Source organism: Pseudochaenichthys georgianus, chromosome 5 (assembly GCF_902827115.2).
Source record: "Pseudochaenichthys georgianus chromosome 5, fPseGeo1.2, whole genome shotgun sequence".
Classification (NCBI taxonomy): Eukaryota; Metazoa; Chordata; class Actinopteri; order Perciformes; family Channichthyidae; genus Pseudochaenichthys; species Pseudochaenichthys georgianus.
In genome coordinates, this window is record NC_047507.1 from 34,962,007 (window position 1) to 34,982,962 (window position 20,956).

At 41.2% G+C, this 20,956-nt stretch overlaps 1 protein-coding gene across 1 annotated transcript; it reads right to left on the bottom strand.

Annotated features, from left to right (window-relative positions):
• Positions 1 to 20,718, bottom strand: arhgef3 (Rho guanine nucleotide exchange factor (GEF) 3). Its single transcript, XM_034083145.1, has 10 exons — positions 19,992 to 20,718; positions 15,525 to 15,623; positions 14,700 to 14,960; positions 13,882 to 13,944; positions 13,691 to 13,787; positions 12,658 to 12,734; positions 12,295 to 12,552; positions 9,600 to 9,770; positions 8,951 to 9,140; positions 1 to 4,381 (listed from the first exon to the last, which is right to left on the bottom strand). The coding sequence occupies exons 1-10, from the start codon at positions 20,094 to 20,096 to the stop codon at positions 3,585 to 3,587; spliced, it is 2,118 nt and encodes a 705-aa protein (XP_033939036.1). The 5' UTR covers positions 20,097 to 20,718; the 3' UTR covers positions 1 to 3,584.
• Positions 20,719 to 20,956: the final 238 nt, after the last annotated feature.

Genomic DNA, 20,956 nt, shown 5'->3' on the forward strand with positions numbered 1-20,956 from the left:
TTCTTTTATAACAATTTATTGACGCTTTGGTCTTGTGAAAATCCATACATTTGAACAGCATAAGGAGCAACTTACTGTCAGCAACTGAGAGTGTAGACAAGTTTGGTCAGAAACATTTTGGCCCAATTCCAAACCAGACCCTAACCACTCCCCCTCTGTGATGGAGTGAACTCTGTCTGGAGTCACACTCTCAGCTGAAAGAGGCTCCTCCTTCTTTCAGGTGGAGAGAGTAAATACAGCAGCAAGCTTTGGGACGAACTCCCCCCTCTCCGGCAGAAACAGGAATCAGCATCTCTTGGATTCTAAAAATAAACTCTAAAGATCTTTTATGGCATACTTTTTTTGTTAACATATTTCTGTTTTAAAACCTGATGTTTATAAGCTGCTTAATTTTAGTAAAAGTCTGTGTAAATATACACAACTTTTACCGTTTTCTAGACTAAACATGAGTAAATGATCCTAAGTTTAAACAAATACGAGGTAACCATGAAGTTGTTAACATCTGTATGAAGATATTAAATAGCTCTTGTGCAGTTTATGCAATGAACAGTGAACTGTTAGTAAACAGCGTGTTTCATGACGGACACACACAGCATTGAGTCCTGTCAGGTAGAGCAGCAGGTGAAGTCAGGACCGATGCAGACTCGCTGTTGGAGGACTGGTAACCCACTCCCCCTCCACACTCGTTGGTTTGGAACAGCCCTTAATGTGGCGCACCCTCCGCGCGAACGGAGGGGTAGGGTGTAAGGGGCGGTTTGGAATTGGGCCTTTCTCTCAGTATCCCAACTATCCTGACAGTGGTAATTTAAAAGTGATTGTCTTGACATTGAAAAGTTATATTTCACAGGTTATGTGTAATCAAAAATATAACAAACAGACATGCCTGGCTTCGTTCCTACATTCAAATACAGATAGACTTAATATACACTCTTTACATACATACACAACATATTCCTGCTTTAGGACTTCTCTGGTTGGCACAACAAAACAGCATTTACTTTCCTAGAAACTCCTTCAGCAGCTGCAAGGACATCTTTCAAACCGACTTCAAAAAATAGATCAGTAATTACTGACAGTTTAATGAATTAGGAATGCTTTAGGCAGACTCCATGCTAAAATGACCTTACAATGATATTAATACTGAATAGGTAAATGTGTATTAATGAAAGAGGGAGGTAATAAAAAAAGAAATATGGTTATCCACTTGCAACATCATAATTGTTTCTCTCCTGAGTTTATGAAATAAAAACAGTTGAAAAAAGGTTTTGATAAGACAATCTTTCCAAATTCCATAAAAATATGATTTGTGAAACAGGAAGAAAAGCTTATGCAAGGATTATTTGCCAGGATCTTTTTTTAAATCTATGACAAGGAAAGAAAAAAACCTTTGTGTGTGTAATGCTCACTATATCATAATCTTTCATGTTTGCTTTCGGGTGAGTAACACGAGACAAACCCATTTACCTCAGAAATCATCAGAACCTTTTTTCCACACTGTCCACTCGGGGATTGTATATACCTCCAACTAATTCATTTATACACAACTATTTGAGATGATCAAATACAGTTAAGTGAAACGTCACACCACATTTTCTGTTTCAGCAATACTCTTGTGAAAATATTGCAAACACTGCATTTATCATTTCTTGGCAACAGCAACCTCCGTGTCAAGTGAAAGAATGTCTCATTAGAGTTGTCTTCTTTCTTTCCATCTGAAGATAGGAAGGCCAGTGAGAGAAATATCTGGCTTTTCAGCTGCATGATTTTCCACTTTCTTCACTTTCTTCACTTCATAAGTCTGTCTGCTGTTTGATTTTGGAAAGGTGTTGTACAGAAGGTTTATCTGTGCCTACAGTACTGAACGATAACAGCAGTGGTTTTGAATCATACAGTATATGTGACTTAAAACCTTCATTAAAGGAGTCTAAAGAGCTAATTGGTTTCAAATGTTGAAATGTTACAACCTTTCACTTGACGTAAAAAAAACGTATTAACATCACTGTCTGCATTGAGCATTGCCATACAACTAGATACTGTAATCTTTGCAAATGATTACATTCATTCATTATTAAAGTGTTGTAAAAGTCATTTGAAACGTTGAAAATGCAACAGATGTTTTCAGACATTACAACAGATTTTAAGACATTATTTAAAGAGTTAAAACAAGCTAGGAGAAATGCTAAGGAGCAAGGAATGCTTGGAGTGAGCTGGAAGAACAGAACATCTACAAAATGAAAGGTATAAGTTTCAGATAATTACTGGTTAATTTGATTTGTAAAGCTTTAGCAGGTGCTGAGCTCTGGCTGACTAGTTCCTGCCTCATTTATCCAATCCAGACAGTAAGAGACACAATACTGGAATTTCCCTAAGGCATTCAATCCGGTAGGGAAATTCCGGTAGAGTGTTTTCTTTTTTTAAATATAATGAATGTGTTATTGTTGAGTGGTAGTCACAGCTGCAAGCATGATTCATTGATTACAAATCTTTGTCATTAAAAACATGTCATTGTCTTCCATTGACTTTTATGAGATGGACTCCTTTGGTCTCTCCGCATGAACATTTTGCTTGTAATACCTGAGAATGCTGCTGAAATTCTTACCGTCCTGAACCAGCAAATAGCAGAAGTTCATAAAGTAAGACTTCAAATTTGACAATGAATGAGTGGACTGTCTTATGTAAAGGCCTAGACTATTTGCAGCAAAACCGTTTTTCCAAAGGCGGATCAAAAGGAAAGAATAACATTGAGCCAGTATAATGAAGAAACGTATTAAGAACAAAGAAACCGGGAAGCTAGAAAAGACTGTCTGTGAAATAAAACAACAACAGACAGTATTAACATAAATACAATTTCTGGGTATTACAAACTCTCCAAACAAGTGTTTGCATTATCAGCATTTGAGCGTTTATCACAGATAAAAAATAAAGTCTTGTAGAGCCGTATCAGTACATCAGGGTTAGTCTGCGGTAAGTTGGTCTGTGAGCCAAAAATAGAAAAGCATGAGGAAATCCTTTTTGGCATCCTGTAACATGGTAGGCAATTCTCTTAATACATCCTTGCATTAAGTACAGTTAAATGGGGCTGCGTCTGAAATCGCATACTATGTTTCACACAATATGTGTACCATTATTTCACATATTTTAGTGTGAATAAACAGCATTATGTATCTTTCAGACACAGAGCTGTAACTACCACTTCACTTCCAGACAGCCTCCACCTGACAGCAAGGAACAATGAACCTCTTGAGTTTTTTGTTTTTCCTTCACGTCTGTAGAAGTCCTTCAGCTGTTAGAAAATGCAAGCAAACTTGTATATCTTGTTCCAGATCTACCCTGGTGATTGTTATGCATTTTGGCGTCACTCCCACATTGCATTGTGGGATATTTATGCCAGTGTGTACACAGTTTTACAGAAATGGTATGCATTTCACATACTATTGGTTTCATACTAAGGTGTTGGACAAACTAAGGAAACTCCCTTAGGCAGGTTAGTGTGTCGGATGTTCTATCTGCCTTTTAGTGACATCATCATCGATTTGATTGGCTGCCAGTGCCTCAGTGCATCATTCTCCCGTTTGAGTCTAACATCAGCACCTGAGGTCCAGCTCCTCTCCCTGCAGGTCTGTGTCCATGTCCACCTCCTCCTCCCCCTCCTCCATCACCTCCCGCTCCTTCTCCTCTCGACAGGGAGAAGCAGGGGAGAGAAGGAAGGTGGGGACATTATTAGGACCTCGGCTCAGCACCTCTCCTCCTCCATCCATCCTCCAGTCTGCTCCGGTTCCCATCTCTTCACAGACTCCCTGTCCTGTCTCCATCTCGCCCGTCTCTTTCAGCCTTGTCTCAACATCCTTCATTGTTGTTCCATCTAATTCCAAAACAGTCCCTTCATTCAAACACGAACCTGTCCCCATCCCCCCACCCATGCCCATCAATGTCTCGTGACTCAAACCCACGTCTTCCTCTTTCCCCAGATCTGTCTCTCCGATAAGACCTACCTCTCGCCCTGTTTCCCCCTCCCTCCACATACAATTTTCTTCTTCCTGCCCCAGACTCGGACCGGTGTCACCCAGCAGCCCTCTCTCACCTTTCTCACCCAGCAGCCCCATCTCACCCAGCAGCCCCATCTCACCCAGCAGCCCCATCTCACCCAGCAGCCCCGTCTCACCCAGCAGCCCCGTCTCACCCAGCAGCCCTGTCTGTCCACTCGGCTCTGTCTCCACACATTGTCCTGTCTGTGGGGGCTGGTCTTCTGTCAGCGCTGCAGCTTCTTTGGCTTGTCTGATGCAGTTGATCCACTGCTGCTTGTTGAAGGTGTCGCTGGCCTGGAAGCAGTGGCTCTGCAGCTGACCTCCGGCACGGTAGGAAACCCGAAAGAAGTTCTTTGCTGTGAGGAGAGAGACAGAAGGAGACGTGGGAGTTATTAGCAGAGGTGGGACCAAGTCATTGTTTTGCAAGTCACAAGTAAGTCTCAAGTCTTTGCACTCAAGTCAAGTCTCAAGTCAGGATGGGCACGTTCAAGTGAAGTCCAAGTCCTAAACTTTGAAAAACCAAGTTTTAAATAAGTCATTATGTGCTTTTCGGCTTTTTTAAGGTTGGGCTACCGGGACGGTTTGATTCAGAAGTTTCATTTATAAGATCCTTGATGTTAAGGTGACCAGTAGTGGTGTAGTGGGGATTTTTTTACTGGGTGGACGGGACCGGACGGGGGAGAGACACTATGCTCGTGAACTGTCAACAGGCTCGGTTCGGCCTTTCTGCGCGACTGTCACTCAAATGCGGGACATAGTCTCAATTTGTGGGACGCGGGACAAATGATAAAAATTCTGTGTGCAGTCCCGCACAAAGCGGGACACCTGGTCACTCTACACACACACACGCTTCAAATCAAGTTGCATAAATACTTGAGCTACGTTTTTATTATAAAAACTGTGAAATGTACTAGGTTTTAGTCATTATTACAACAAATACACACTTGCAACTGATAACACTGTCAAGGATTTTATATTTATTAGACCAAAAAAAAAAAATCATGCTTCAAAAAAGTAGGGGCTCCAAATAAGTGGGGGGACGGCGATCTCCCGCGTCCAACGACCACTAGTGACCATAATGTTTATTTCCACTGTGTACAACATGTTATAAGGGACCCACAATCTATCTTTATGCAAGGGATAATGTGCAGCGAGGCGGTCTCTATGGGGAAGAGAACACCTGAATCTAGGTCCCTCTGCAGGTGGTACTTTAACTATATTTTGATGCTAATACTTGTTGACTTTTACCTGAGTAACATTTTGAATGCAGGACTTTTTATTGTAACCGAGTATTCCTACACTCTGGTACTTTTACTCAAGTACAAGATCTGAACTTCTCCCACCTCTGGCGATTTTCGGCGTCGATAGATGTCGATAGATGTCGGGCCGTCGATGAGCGTCGTGTCGCCCTACTCAAATTGGTGTGTACTGCACCGTCGTGTCATTTTGGCCGTGCAAACACCTTCCGCCGCCGATTCGACATTCCCAAAGAAATCACTCTGATTGGCTGTTCAGCTTAGCGAATCACTGCATGAGAAGCGAAACGGAAGTGAGGGACCCAAACAAACTATTAAGAAGGCAAATCTGAGATTACATTTAACTCCAGCTCTCGACACAGGTTCGGGAAAGCCCCGTGAGCTTCTCGCTGTAGAGTGACAATGGAACGCACACGCTATTTGTTGTTTGTTTATATCACGCAGTCTGTTCTTCTTTTCTCGGTGTATCACGCAGTCTGTCTTCCGGTTGTTGCCTCTTTTGAATGACGAATACACACTACCGCGGCCTGCTGGTAAGGAGAGTTATTGCCACTCACGCATGCGCAGTTCGTACGTGCTAGGAGACGTGAGGCGATGTTCTTTGTTGTTCTTAGGTGTCAGTTTGGTGTGTAAGAGGCTTTAGGGTCATACATTTGTGTGAATAGGTTTAACATTTGTATTGAATTGTGCAGAATTAGATCGTGATTTATTACTAGAATGTGTACCGTATTTTCCGGACTATAAGTCGCACCTGCGTTTAAGTCGCTCTTATCAAAAAATGTGTCGTTAAGAGAAAAAAACATATATACGTCGCTTCGGTGTATAAGTCGCATTTATCCACTGAAGTCTTCATCCTCTGTGTCGCTGTTAAACACTTCCGCCCACTCTGGTGTGGATGAAGCAGCATGTCCTGCTCCAGGCTGTCCTCAGACTCTCCATCAGTATCAGCTTTGATTAGACCTTTCTGAATCCCTCGGTCGTCACTGAAGCCCATGCTGTGTCGATTCATCCCACAACATCCTGGAAAGTTACGTGACGCATCCTCCCCTGATCCTCCCAGTCGCCGTGACTGTTTTCTTCTTCGGTGGTACAGCAGTTTGCAGTTGTCATGATTGTATACAGTGCCATCTATTGGCTGTAGTTTGAACGCAGTCAGACAAACTACAATATATAAGTCGCATCGGAGTATAAATTGCAGGACCAGCCAGACAGCTAAAAAAAGCGTGATTTATAGTCCCGAAAATACGGAATATTGCATGGAAGTCTGATTTTTAACCTATAACCTATATCCATATGTGAGAAGTTAAAAACACATTGGGATTTATTGGCATTTTTGCACATTTACACAGAGAATAAACATAATTTGTAATGAGCATTTAAAGGGAAATGGAAACACTTTTCAAACTGCTTTCCATGCGACAATATTCCCATTAGGAAATGTATTTATCTAGTCTATTTCCAATGTAAACGATCGAGATACGCAAATTTACTTTTTGAAATACGTGCCTAATGACCATTGCTCCGGGACTTTTCCAGTGACGTCACTGAGTGGGTACGGCTTCCTGGGCCAAAGCTCAATAACAAACAACATGGCGTGCAATGCACCAGTAGTTTACATTACAAGAAAACGGTCGTCGTCAGGAGTTTATTGTATTGCCCCAGGCTGCACAAATGGATTTTATACGAAGAAGGAAGAAGTACATTTCCATAGGCTGCCACTAAAGGATGAGAAGCTGCTCAAAGTCCAGTCTGGATGCCTGGTTCAATACAAAACATTGGATTTGAAGCCAGGATCTGTTCCCACAATATTCGATTTCTCAACGTATGCAGTCGGGAACACCGACCGTCCCAGCACGTCGGCCGCGCAAGACAATGACAGTGTCAACAAACGTGAAGTTCGAGCCACCAAACGAGCTGCTTCAGCTGCCGAGAGAGAGGTAAATATTGCAGCACTACCAGATTACTAGCTCACACATGTATTTACTGACACAGTGTGACCTTATTAATTAACGCAATCGCGTCCAAACTAAATGGTAGCTATTATTATGACGTACAATAGAGAATTGGGGGTGTTCTATAGCTCAACTAATTAAACTGGCATACACACGCTCATCTGTCGAAAACAGCCCTAAAAAGGCTAGTATTGCTATTGATGGATGGTATTGCAGGACCCAGAGCGCACGGAGCACAGAGCGGACAGCAGATAACGGAATTGCAGTTTTATTGCTTATAGATTATCAGAACATTTCAAAGGGGACACAGCCCCATTGGATATTAACCTATGGATTAACTACATCATCGTTTTTATCGTTGTAATGCCATTGAAGACCAGTTTAGACCAGACAATGAGGAAGGTAAGCCGTTAGCCTGGCGTATGTTAGTACCTAGCGCCACTTGTTTTGATGTACGTTTTTGTGGATAACCTCGCGAGTTTGTATCTTTCAGTGTTGAGGTGGGCACCGTTAGATTCTGTGTCTCCTTGCGATCATAAACGATGTGTTGGATGTGCGGCTAGGATAAGTAATAAGGGAGCTAGGAGTGATTTTCGGTGCAGTAATAGGTTAGCATTTTCGCTCGGGGCTAATTCAGAGGCTCACTGTTAGCATTGTGTTTTTTAAAATGTTTTATTCCGGATCGTATGCCACTCTATTCGACCGAATCGGTTCATAAGCATAGGCCATGGGATGCCTGATAACTGTAGATGCTTCCACATCAATGTCATCTCCCGACGAATAGTCAAATTCATCGTTCAAAACGTCGATCTCATTGCAAAATTCCTCCATCGCTGCCATATCTGCTACGTTGTGTTGACTTCCGGTGGAGCGAAAACACAGCCAGTGACGTCACCATTTGGGACTCCCCTAATGGCGGCGGCCTGGTCCCGGAATTCCCCACCCGGCCGGCGGATAATTAATTTTCTTTTGGCGAGTAATATCATATACAATAAATATTACGATCAATATCCATTGTAAAATGAATAAACTACCGGAATATTATAACTGTAATTGGTGTTTCCTTTCCCCTTTAAACCAGAACATTTTGTAAAAATAACGTGTTAGTACTGTCCTGTTACCCAGTTTTAAATGACATCAAACATATTGCATGAATTTGTTTCAAACTTCTACATACATAATCAGATGATGTAACACTGACCAAATGTCCTTACTTTAATTGCAAAACATTTAAAACCACAAAGAAGTTTTTTTAAATGTGTGTTTTTGTAATGATCAACGAGTCTGGTGGCTTGAGAACATAATACATTTTTGTTTTGTATGTTTAAATAATAATAACTGTCCAATTTCCTTTGAATTCTATTAGTTATAACCTCATAGCATCATGTTGTAAAGGGTTCACAAATTAGCATGTCCACCTGAGTGTTATGTTTCCATTGCAGTCTTTTTACCCAGAAATGAATGCCGTATCTAACCTTTTCCACTGTAGATCAAGCCGATTGTTATCAGGTTAGTATGTGTTTTGTTGTCCAGTGGGAATGAGGCTTTAGGCTTGCCTCAGACCAGAACTACATTGCATGTATTTGAGCCATACAGTGTACCTACTTATACAGTACTGTATTATAGTATGGAACAAAACAAGTGAATGCATGGAAACAGATCCTGACAAAATAAATTCTTGGAGTTTTAATATCCGCTGTATTTGCGAAATTCTCACTTCTCTCGTTGTTGCTGAAGGCTCCTCTGATGGACCCGCCCACTCGCATCTCTCCGTCTGATAGGTCCTCCAGGTCCAGCTGCCGGATGGGTATTGGCTGGCGGCACAGCTGGTAACTGACCGGATAATCGTTCAGCGAGATGGACCTGGTGATGACGAGGACGTCCTGGAACAGAAACACGTGGAGCTTCTGGAATCAGAGAGAGAAACAGATGTGTTATTTCTATACATCCCAGATACAATATTTGGAACATGGTCTAGTCATAAAACTTGTAAAAAATAATCAAATCACTGATGACTTTTCGCATGGTAAAGATAAAGATTGAAAATAATAGTCAGGTACACTTTAAAAAGATATTGTTATATATTTTACATATTTTTTACATATTATTTTTATAATAAATAATGATCTGACCAGGGAAAAAGCTTATACACAATGTACATATATTTTACTAATGTATATTATTCCCCTCCCCTATTTCTGTATTTCTTTTTTTGAGTCCTGTCTATTTTCAAAATGTTCACTTTTTTATTTTCTTGAAATATTTTTCACCTCCCTCGACTGTTTTTATATTGAGAGAGAGTATAAGATGTATGGTTTTAAAGGAAGCGGTAGTTACTAAGTAGAAAATAGTAGAAATGCACTGACGAGTCCCCTGTTGTTCTTCAGCTCTCCGTGGCAGCTGAGGGTCCTGGAGCGGTCGATGAGCTCGTCCCTCTGCCCCTCCTCTGTGTACAACAGGCGGTCCTTGTAGTACTGACACTCTGACTCCCCCGTCCGCCTGTTGATGTCCCCCACCACGCTCTGCACCATCAGCATCTGCAGAGCAAACAGATAACATCAGACACATTTTAAATCCACTGGTCTGTTTCTCATCCTTTTATGCATCTGTGGTCCATCCCCTGCCATGACTGAATGATTCCTTCTGCACCCATCACCTGCTCTATATTTCAAAGACAAGTAACCAACTAAGATACATGCAAACAATGTGAATTTTGCAGAGAGCAGGCTGGTGTAGAGAAATAACTAAATGAATGAATGATAAAAACTAAGTTGTAAACAACATTTATTTATATAACTGATTTTTCACCCATAATTATCTGATTTTGCTCGTTCTTTTAACATACAAAATAAAGTGTTACCCCTACTTTAATAAAAATATCACAAATGTGTAGGGTTAAACACCAATTTGTTGTGACTTTCATAGGGTGATTGCAACTTTTTTCACCATGAACTGTACACATAACCGCACTTTAAGATGGGATTGTTTGTTCAATCAGTGAAAGGCACCCTGGTAGTTCTAGTTTATTTAATTGGTTCTGTTTTTTAGTCGACCCTTGTCCAAATTTGACATTTTCTTACACATTTGTTCATAATGTGAGGCTCAGGTTTGGGAAGGCTAAACAACTTTTTTTACCTGACGAGTCCCCAGGAAGTGCTCCAGACTCAGAGGAAAAAATGTGTTGTGTCCAAACGGCGGCACTACAATTTCCGTATCCGTCCGTGACGTCCCTGGGCCCAGAAAGACTTTTTCCCATTGAGTAACATGGGGAAAAAGACGTCTGTAAATCAGCGGATAATTTTTTTAAACTAAATAAATTACCCAGTATGAACTATTTTATAGCGCTTATTAGAATCATTTGGTTCTTAAAGTTGTAAAATGCACTAAAAGCCGAATCTAGATTGACTAGGCTTGTTTGAAACAAGCGAGACCTGCGCAGACGCGATCAACGTCTTGCTAGTGCGTTGCATGATGGTTAGTCATTTTGTCCGACTTGCTCTGGAGGCTCGCCTACATGAGACGTTGAAATCTCGCGGGACAAAGACGCCCGCAGCCTTACACAGTCAGGAGACCTTTACAAACGGCCCCGCCCCCTCGCACACAGACGGGAGAGAGAGATCTCGTCTGGATTGGAAAGCTCGAAAATACATCATAGACGCATGTTGTAGTCTTATTGCATATTAGAAACGGAGTTGGTGAAACTAAAACTGCGATATAATGTGTATGTAGCAATAATACATATGACATATATTTTTTAAATGTCTCCAGTACCGATAAAAAGTCCGATTACGTCGTAGCTTAACGTTACCACTGTCTTTAATAATTCCGGCCCGGGGCCCGTTTAATACCGGGGCTCGGTACCCCAGCCTTATTACCCATAGGGGATGAAGAGGAGTAAGTAAATAAAGAGGCCGGTGCTCCAGGGTCTGGTTCTGCTGTGAGTTTTTGTGATGTAATGGTAAAACATTTCATAATTCCTCCACGGGATGCTATTGTACATCACTCAACCCGCGAAATACACACACTCAGTACATAGCTAGACCTGCGAATTTGCGGGCCAGGAATTCGCGGGCACAGCTGTATTTTGCGGGTTTCTAAATGTTTTGTGCGTGTGTGTTTATGTTTTATTAAGGAGGTTTAATAACTGTGTGCTACCAAAACCTGCAGTCGGTTTCATTTCCATCGCCGTTTGTTGTAGAGTTAGCAGGGTATTTTTATTTTAACTCTCGTCCCAAATTCGTCCCAAAATTATTTTTTATCCTCCCCGACACTATTTTCTTCGGCCCCGGGGCGACGGGACGTACTTAAGCTCGAGCCCTGGCTATAACTCCTATGAAAATGTTCAAAAAGTGCTCAAACTTCACATGTGTGCCAACAGTCCAGCCGTGAAGACATCCATGGGACAGTTTTGAGATTTCTTAAAATGATGTTGCCATGGAAACACAATGCTCGCCATGAAACACGGCTTTCTCATAACTTCAGTGAAACTGCTCCAAACGCCCCAAAACTTCACAGGTTTGGTAACGATGCAGCCATCAACGCATCTAAGTGTATTATGGGGTGTCATCAAATGCCGTTGCCATGGCGACAGATCATTCGCCATCAAGTTAGTTCAGAAGTTTGCAGTTAAAATATTCTGCTGCTTTTCCAAGTCTTTTTACTTTCTTTTCTTCTCTCATCACACATTCAAGCCCCCAGTGTTCATGTATCATTTCAATCTCAATTCTTCACTTTCTTCTTACACATTACATTTCAGCATAGCAGTTTTGCGTCAGATTTTCAGCATAAAGCATTCCCACTAGCAATTTCTTCAGGAATTGCATTCTCTAGTTTCCAAGTGTATCCCACACTTTTAGAGGTTACTGCTGGTATTTCAGGGTTAATACCAAGCTCGGTTTAACTATTTAAAGCTGTGTCTGAATTTTCTGGGTTATATTTGCATAATTTACATGTTTTAAGAAATTAAAACGCAAATGTTTTCCCACTCCCTCAGTCAGATGGTGAGGTGATCCCGACCTGCAAGACAAACATGAAAATAATGGAATCGCTTGTTTTCCTCACCGCCTCGTCCAGGTGCTGCCGGTCTGGGTGGTCGTTGGCCGTGTGCTTCACGATCTCCCTGAGCAGCAGCGGGTATTTCACCAGTCGACTGCGGGGGATGTCCAGGAAGTTCCACAGGTCCAACTTCCTGCTAAAAGGCGACTGGAGACAGCGCTGCAAGAAGTCCTGGACCCGCCGGTCCTGCTTCTTCTGGTCCAACAAGGTCTTGGCCTTCACCTGGTTACTGCAGTACGATGTGTAGGAGGAGAGACACGGCAGCTGCAGGAACACACACACACACACCTGATTACCACACAGTGCATGTTACATGGAAACTGAGTATTTTCAGTATGTTGTTTTTTGTAAAGAGAAACACTCACTCACCCAGTCAGTCAGGATGCGTCCCACATGTTCTGTTGACCCGTCAGGTTTTCTGGCATTTCTGAGTCGACTCAGCAGGTCTGAGGAGACAAAGACGTTGTCAAATTCTGAAACTCTTATTTGAAAACAGCACGGGAACATCAAACATGAGACAATGTCATTGAGAAATACTGAGACAGCTGTTCTGTAGGAGCCTGACATTAATATACAAACTCAATCCATGTCACTATAAAGGCTAAAATAGTTGAAGCTTTCAAAAATACTGATCCTGAAATTATTCATTCCAAAGGTTTTTTATAATATTTTGTGAAATACAGCCTAAACAAAAAGTTTTTCTCAAATATCTTTTTAATTGAGTGGTCATATTTGACATACAATTAACTAATTACATTAACCTCAGGACTCATTGTCCTAATTCCTTAGTGCAGTGCAGAATTGTTGGAAGATTTAAGTAACAGGCAGAAAGGAAATATATAACATACAATTAGAATCAGGCAGAATTAAAAATATCTTGATACAGAAAAAAAGAAAAAAGTAGTAATAATAATTCTAAATAAACAAAAAAAGCTGAGTTGAAATGCTTTTTTACACGGCAGTTCCTTTTTAAAAAAAATAAAACAAGCCAAAGTTTTTAAATATGCAGTCATACAGAAATTTGCCAGAATAAAAGTTTAAGTATGACTCAATCTTCTTATCAGCCTGTCAGAACATTCAGCCAAACATGCTAACACCCAATCCAATGGAATAATGCTCCTTTTCCTTACAGGCTCCCTGGTTAAAGTTCAGAATGTGTCCTTGGCTGAACCTCTTCTGCAGTGTGAACCTTATACTGTGTATGCAGAGAGACGTTGCAGGAATCACACTGTCCCCCTCTGGTGGCCATTACATGAAGTGCCGCTTTAAGCCCTTTTCAGACATTACACAACATTGGGGGCTTCAGTTATCTGTTGTAACTTTGTATCACTCAAACATAGATTGTATTTTACAATAATCTTATGTTAGTCATGTAGCTTATTTCAAACATGATCCTTCCTACCTTCATGGAGGGGTATCAGAGAATCCAGAGTGCCAAAGATGTGGTTCAGTTCCTGCTCAGTCATGATTGAAAGCTTCAGCATGGGGTCATGGTAAGCCTGGAGAACACATACATACATATGAGCATGCTAAGGAAAATACTCTTACTGAACAATCAAAGTTACTTCTTCAAGAAGAAGTTATTTTTGTTACCTTCTTAGCCAACTTGAGATCCTCCACCAAGTCTTGCTCACCCTGAGCCAACTCGAATATAGCCTGCAGGAAGAGAGAAAGAGAGAGCGATAAAGAAAATGAAAGCAGTAGAATGTTTTTAATTTATGATGTTTATATTGTAAATAGATAAATGAGCAGAGGTCGAAAAAGTACTAAGATCTTCAGTAATACCACAGTTTAGAAATACTCTGTTATAAGTAAAAGTCATGCGTGTATTAACTAAATTACTGTGAACATCATTTCAAAATTGTGCATATCCATATTCGAATAGTAATTCATAATTCATTAGCTGATTTATATTTTGCATTAAAGAGGACATATTATGTTCATTTTTAGGATCATATTTATATTTAGTGTCTCTACTGGGACATGTCTCCTTGCTTTAATGTTCAAAAAGCTCTTTATTTTTCTCATACTGCCTGTGCTGCAGCACCTCTTTTCACCCTCTGTCTGAAACCAGAGCCCAGTCTGCTCTGATTGGTTAGCTGGCTTGCTTTGTTGTGATTGGTCAAGCGCCTAGAGATGTCTCGCCCCTTAACCACATCATAATCACAAACAATGAGTTGTTGCCAATGCGAGTGTTACATAGTAATGTCAGGACATAAAGAAAGGAGTCCAATGGAGCGTTTCAGGCAGCAGAGAGGGTTTACCTGTCCTTTCAGCGCCTTTCCGAAAAAAAAGGCACTATGTGGACACCGGCCCTTACTAGCAAACAATCCCATAAAACACACTGCAGGAGAGGAAAACCCTAAACAGCTCAAATGCCCCTTTAAGTCCACCAGCAGTGTTTCTCTCACCTCTTGTCGTTTGATCTCTTTCGGGCTCAGCGTCTGCATCGTTCCTAGTCGCACGTCGAAGGTCTCGCTCCAGAGTTTGCTGTCACGGCGCTTGGCGGCTGGCACCGTTGCTGTGGAAACCCGTGTCATTGTGCTCGATGAGCCCGGGTTTGAGAGTGTTGTTGAGAGAACACGCGTTTTCATCATGGAGGAAGAGGAGGGGGGAGGTGGAGGAGGAGCTGCTCTCTCTGTCTGACCCTCATTACGAAAACTGATGGAGCGCTGCAGAGACAGACGGTTAAATAAGGACATTTGAATAAATTATAAAGTACAGCACTGTCTATAGAATATTATCATTATTTATTTCAGATGTTTACTGATGGACTACAAATTGTCTTATTACATTTCAAATAAAGTTTTTCTAGTGGGAAGTGCTAATAAACATGTATCAGAAATAAGGAATTACTCATTTATTTTCTATATTTGACCATTTTCATTTTGAATAACTTGGATAAAGTGAGCAACTACTGTTAATTCTAAGGCACTTAGAATATCTTAAGCAATAGCAGCTAAGAACGATGGGTATTGTAGTATTTAGAGCTGGAACTGATTAGGGAAACAAAGTGAAAATCATTTTCAACATACAGTTCATTACATTAATTTTGGAATTATGTTATTCTGAAAAATCTTCTTTTTTCGATTTTCAGTTGCCCCTACACGGAGAAAACTATAAAAACTAAATTAAATAATTGGAATATTCATTAGATAAAACACTTTCAGAACCAGGGAAGATTTTCACAAATGTATTGTCAAAAAACTGGTGGAGTTATTTGATTGGCTGTTCACCTGCAGCGTCTGACCAATCCTCTTCAGCGGTGCCGTCTTGACAGGTTGCAGCAGAGACGTCACCCTGGATACGAGTTTGCTGCGCTTTGTGTTGGGCTCCTGGAGGAGAGAGAAGTCAAACTTTGTCAAATTACAACATATAAAAACTGATATTTGCAGCAAAGTTTCGCTTTCGATAGATTGATCAATCAAAAGACACATTTTAAAACTTGTCTCCTGAATTTGAACAATCTGGAATTTTAAACATTGACATTGTGATGTGTTTACTTGTTATTGTGAGTATAGCGTAAGTTAAACAACTTAGTGTGACTAAGTATTTCCCTCTCTGAATTTATCACACTAACACACATGTACACTACACACACATAGTGTGCACACGCACACATTCATATTATCAGGGTCAGTCTCTATGTGTGAAAACGCCACCAGGCTGTTTGTCCTGGATACAGACTTCATCAATGTGTGTGTGTGTGTGTGCGGGTGCGTGTGCGTGTGTGTGTCTCTCCAATCACTTAGGCTGCGGCCCCACGAGGACGAAAACGGCTAAACGCATAGGATTAACGCAAACGCAATCGCAAACGGCTTCCGTCCACATGCAATAATTATCCGGATAGTGTCTGCCCACACGAGACCGCTCCGTTTAGCTCCAACCGCTGGAGAAGCTGCAGTACATATGCCGAGCCTCTACGTGGCGCTGTAACTTCGTCCACAAAAGCAGCGAAGAAGCATGGTTGTCATGGTTGCCCTTCTGTTTATTCTCCGCGGTGGGGGCCGAGGGAACCGGGCAGAGTTTTTCGCCAGTCAGCGTGTATTAAAGTTGAAATCTTCAGGACAAAATTATAAAAGTGCCGGTCAAAGGTCTTCTTTGTTATTTATTGAGCTTTAAAACAAATGAATAACGACTCTATATAATATAATGATAAAATACACGGAGCCTCTCTTTTTCCTCCCTCTCTTCGGACAGCGTCAGTGTCTGTCTCATGCAGCAGCTGATCCAGTAATCAGTGACCCGGCCGACTGTAAAAATAAACATATTTATAACTAGTTTAGGGAGTTTGAGAGGTAATTAAAATAGCTAAGGGTGATGATCTGACTTGAAGTGTGTGTTTTGCTGCAGCGGGAGGAGCTGCAGGTGAGCAGAGCTGCGTGTCTCCGTCCTGTCAGATTAGACTTCACTCGCGAGAGAAAGATAAATAATCTGAATTCAGGGTGCAGTTTACTTTGACGTGGGGGTGAGCAGCAGCAGGGGCGCCGTAAGGGGTGAAAAGTTAGGACGATTCTAAGGGCCCGTGACTGACAGGGGCCCCAAAATGTTCAGAACATTAAGAAAAAAAATGTAAGTAACCTTTCATCAATCCTCAATAATTAACATTAATAAACGTTATATTGATAAATTACTCACTAAACTTACGATTAATTTTACTTATTTTCTTCCAAAAGTGAATTACCCAAAGCCTCTCTACACCCCCCTCTATTTACATGCAATGGTTTGGTCCTGCCTCCAAACGCAGTGCGGCACCGGCACTTGCAGAGAGTGAAAGCATGTGAGGAGGGATGCTAGTACTTAGCCTACGTAAGTGTGTTGTACTATGGTTGTACCATGTCTCAACGACCAACAAAGTCAGGCTCTAAAAAAAGAAGAGAAAGGAGAGAAAGACAAGAGAGAGGGACTAAAGGGCGACAGTATGTCACCCAGTTTTTCACAAGAAAAGGTGGGTGTGGTCCATGAGTGGTGGAAATTAGTCTGTTAGCTAATGTTTTTTTGTTTACTACGCTGACATGAAGTACTGTTAATATCTTTACAGAAAATTCAGAGGTCTTTAATTTCACTGCTCTTTTAGCTGACATTTAAAGGTATGGTAGGTAATTCACTTAAGAAACACTTTTTGTTATATTCCATGGAATGCTCTTAACATCCCGATAGCAATGAATATATTAAATGCTTTGACAATAAATACATACAAAAATGTCATCTGTTGAAGCCGTGGCACTGTAAAAAGCACGACCAATCATCTGAGCCGGCTAAAATAACTGGATGGCCTACCTGCCTGTCAGCCTTCCATCGGGGCACAGACTTATCTCGTGCCCTCATTGGTCATATGTGCGTTCGTGTGTGTTGGAGGAGGGGCTCTGTAAGGAACTCTGAAGGAAGGGGCAGATTTGTTTCTGTTGTGTACTTTCCAATTCTAGCACACTCGAGCTGGTTTCTCCATTCTTACCTCCCTACCTTTAATAAATGCAGGCACATTTTTAGCAGCTGTTCATACTAAATCAGTTGTCCCCCCCCCCCTGGGGCCAGGTCCAACAGATCCATCTTTAGGCTCAGCAGCCCTGTCCCCCCATAAGGCTGAACCTGAACCAGCTTTTCTCCCAACTGAAGGAGGTGAGCAGCATTGTGTTGAATGCCACTTAACATATCTGAAGGGAGACTGGAATACAATATATATATATATATATATATATATATATATATATATAACAAAAAGCTAACATCTAATTTAAATTATACATTTCAAACACAGTATTTTCCCACATAGCCAATGATTTATATAAAACAAAAAACTGCTTTTACTCTATTTAGGATGATGGACAGTTTGAAGCATTGAGTGATCAGTCTGTAAACAAAATGTTAATCACAGACATTTTGGTTATGATATTAATACTAATGTTATTATATTAAAGCAGGGGTGGGGAACCTCCGGCCCCCGGGCCGTATACGAACCTCTAGACCATTTAATACGGCCATCGAGGTCATTTATAAACAAAGTGGCCTGTGCCTGGTGGTGGGGCCCAATGTGATATATTTTCATGGGGCCCAAAATCCCTGGCGGCGCCCCTGAGCAGCAGAGGTGGGGAGAGGCGGGGCTATTGCCTCATCATTATTGCTGTAGATGTTGCACAAACAACTGTAGCATGGTCAATAGCGTCCGGAGCACGATAGCAACTCTGCGATCCGCCATTGTTGTTGTTGTTGGTGGCGAAACACTTCAGCACTGGCGCGGGGTAAGCGGAGGTGAGCAGAAGAGGTGGGGAGAGGCGGGGCTATTGCGCAATCACTATCAGTGATTGCGCAATAGCCCTATACGCAATGTCCGTATAGGGCGCACACACGGAGCCGTTTGACCCCCCAGAGAGTGGCGTATGCATTTCTATCCACCTTGGGACCCGTTGTCGTTTCCTCAGTCGTTTAGTGCCGTATTCGGTCGTCCTCGTGTGGCTGAACGGTCTATATGACACTAAACAGTAACGCAAACGACCGAATTCGTCCTCGTGGGGCCGCAGCCTTAAAGTCACAGAAAGTATTGATGTATATAATATGTATATTTTTCTCATTCATTACATATACCAATACATCCAATAAAGAAGTGACTGAAAATGGAAAGCTGTGACTTGATACACTTTAAAGTCGCTGTTGGTAGAATGTTAACATCAGTTAAAATACTTGTGTATTTTCTCAAATTTTTCAGCAAATACTTTTGTTTTAATGAAGTTGTTGTTTTGAAAAGGTTTTGGGGTTCAGTGTAAATAACAAATAATCAGTGTATTTACTTTCCATTGGACATGTTGTGTCATGGGATTTGTGTGTGGTTGCGCTTCAGTTGATTCAATCTGACAAAGATCAATTCAACAATAGACTGGTCCTCACGGCCGACTCTCAGGGGCAAGAGTTTGATTTGTTTGTGTCGACAGAGTCCAATAATAACATGTATGTCCCACAGGACTTCCTACTAAACATCTATGTTTTGAATACTCAATCTAGAAGAAAAATATTTGTTTTGGTTGAATCAATGTATAAGGTCTGAGCAAAGCAGGATACCAGAGTCTTGTTTTAAAAACTACAATAGGTGGACTGGACTCTACTGAGATTGAGAGGAGGTTGTGAATCTCTCAAGGTTTTAAGGATCATTTAGTGTCATTATACAACACAGTGTTTCACAACTAAAGTAATTTGTAGCCTAGTCCATTTACGCTTCACAAAAAGAGTAGTGCAATCCCGTAGAGCATTTAGAGATACAGTATATTTATCATAAGGAATGTAAACATCAGCAACAAAAAACAATGGTAAACAGTGCAGAAATATGGCGGACATTTAAAAAAAAAAAAAAACATTGTCCATCATCTCTGAAAATAACTCATCATTACAGTACAGTATCATTACCCTTAAGTGCAAAAGCAATACATATTTATATTTAAGAAAATAGCGGGCTGGGAACCACAAAAGCCAAAAAGTTAAACATTTTGTAAAATCTGGTGACTCCAAAAACTATAGTTTAATCTAACGATAGTATAGCATAACATTTATTGAGTACAACTTAAATAGAACTACATATACTTGAGATGATATTATTTTTTTAAAAACACAAGTATAGCTACATAATTCAGATAGTTCTGAGAATTAGATTCATTCACAAGCAATATTTGATTGTAAACAGGCTGTTGTGTAATAGGATATTTCCTGCATCTTACCTCCACCTGTTTCCCCATGTCCTTTTTCCCCTTGCCAAACTGCACAGGGTATCCAGATTTAAACCGGTGTAGCAGCAGGCAGAGGGGACCCTGCCCCAACACCATAATGCTCACCACAAAGACCAGCACAGGATCTGATTTCCCAGTAGCAAGAGAGAGTCCAGATATATTTTCAAACAGTGTCCAGGAAGAGATCAGTGCTGTCAGAACATCCAGAAGAGGTTTAAGGCTGGATAGGAGTCCGAGTTATACCATAATTAGTCCAAGTGTGTAGACAGAAGAGTATCCAGTGTCTGAAGAGATTATGTGGCAGCTACATATCTGAAGCCAGGAAATAACTATTAGACCATTCAAAGGATTTGTACCTAAATGACCCAATTTAGTTCTTGTTGGTACAAGAGATAGTGGTAAAGAATTAGAGTATAGAAAGTGTCTGGTAGTGGTACTTTACACTTTACAGTGTCCAAAAATGAGGTACCAGCAACGTTTCAAGTATGAGCTATCCAAAAAAGTAGCTGACGGCAGCAGAGAGCGCAGAAACAAATGAGTAACAGTATAGTTTCCAGCACAAGTTCTGTACGAGCATGTTCCTGGTAGTATCCAGAGGACTGCCGGTAGCAGAGAGTCTGGATCCAGCTCGGTACCAGCAGTGTTGAGAAGGATTCTACTAAAGGTATCTTGTGGACCACCTGGAGCTCTTATCCCATGTTTCTGTTGGACTTCTCTTCAGCTGTTAAAACGTTCTCTCTATGATGGTTGTTCACTCGGACTCTCTGTCTCTTTGCAAATCAATGCTCTCACCCTGTCTGACTCACTGGCGCCCTCACCCACCCACTCACTTTTCTTACTTCCTTCCTTTCCATCATTTGCAATAGCTTCTACTTTTTCCATTAAAACTTTCAGCCTTTACTTACAAACAATACAGATACAATTAAGACATTGTACAATGTGTCTTCATGTCAGCA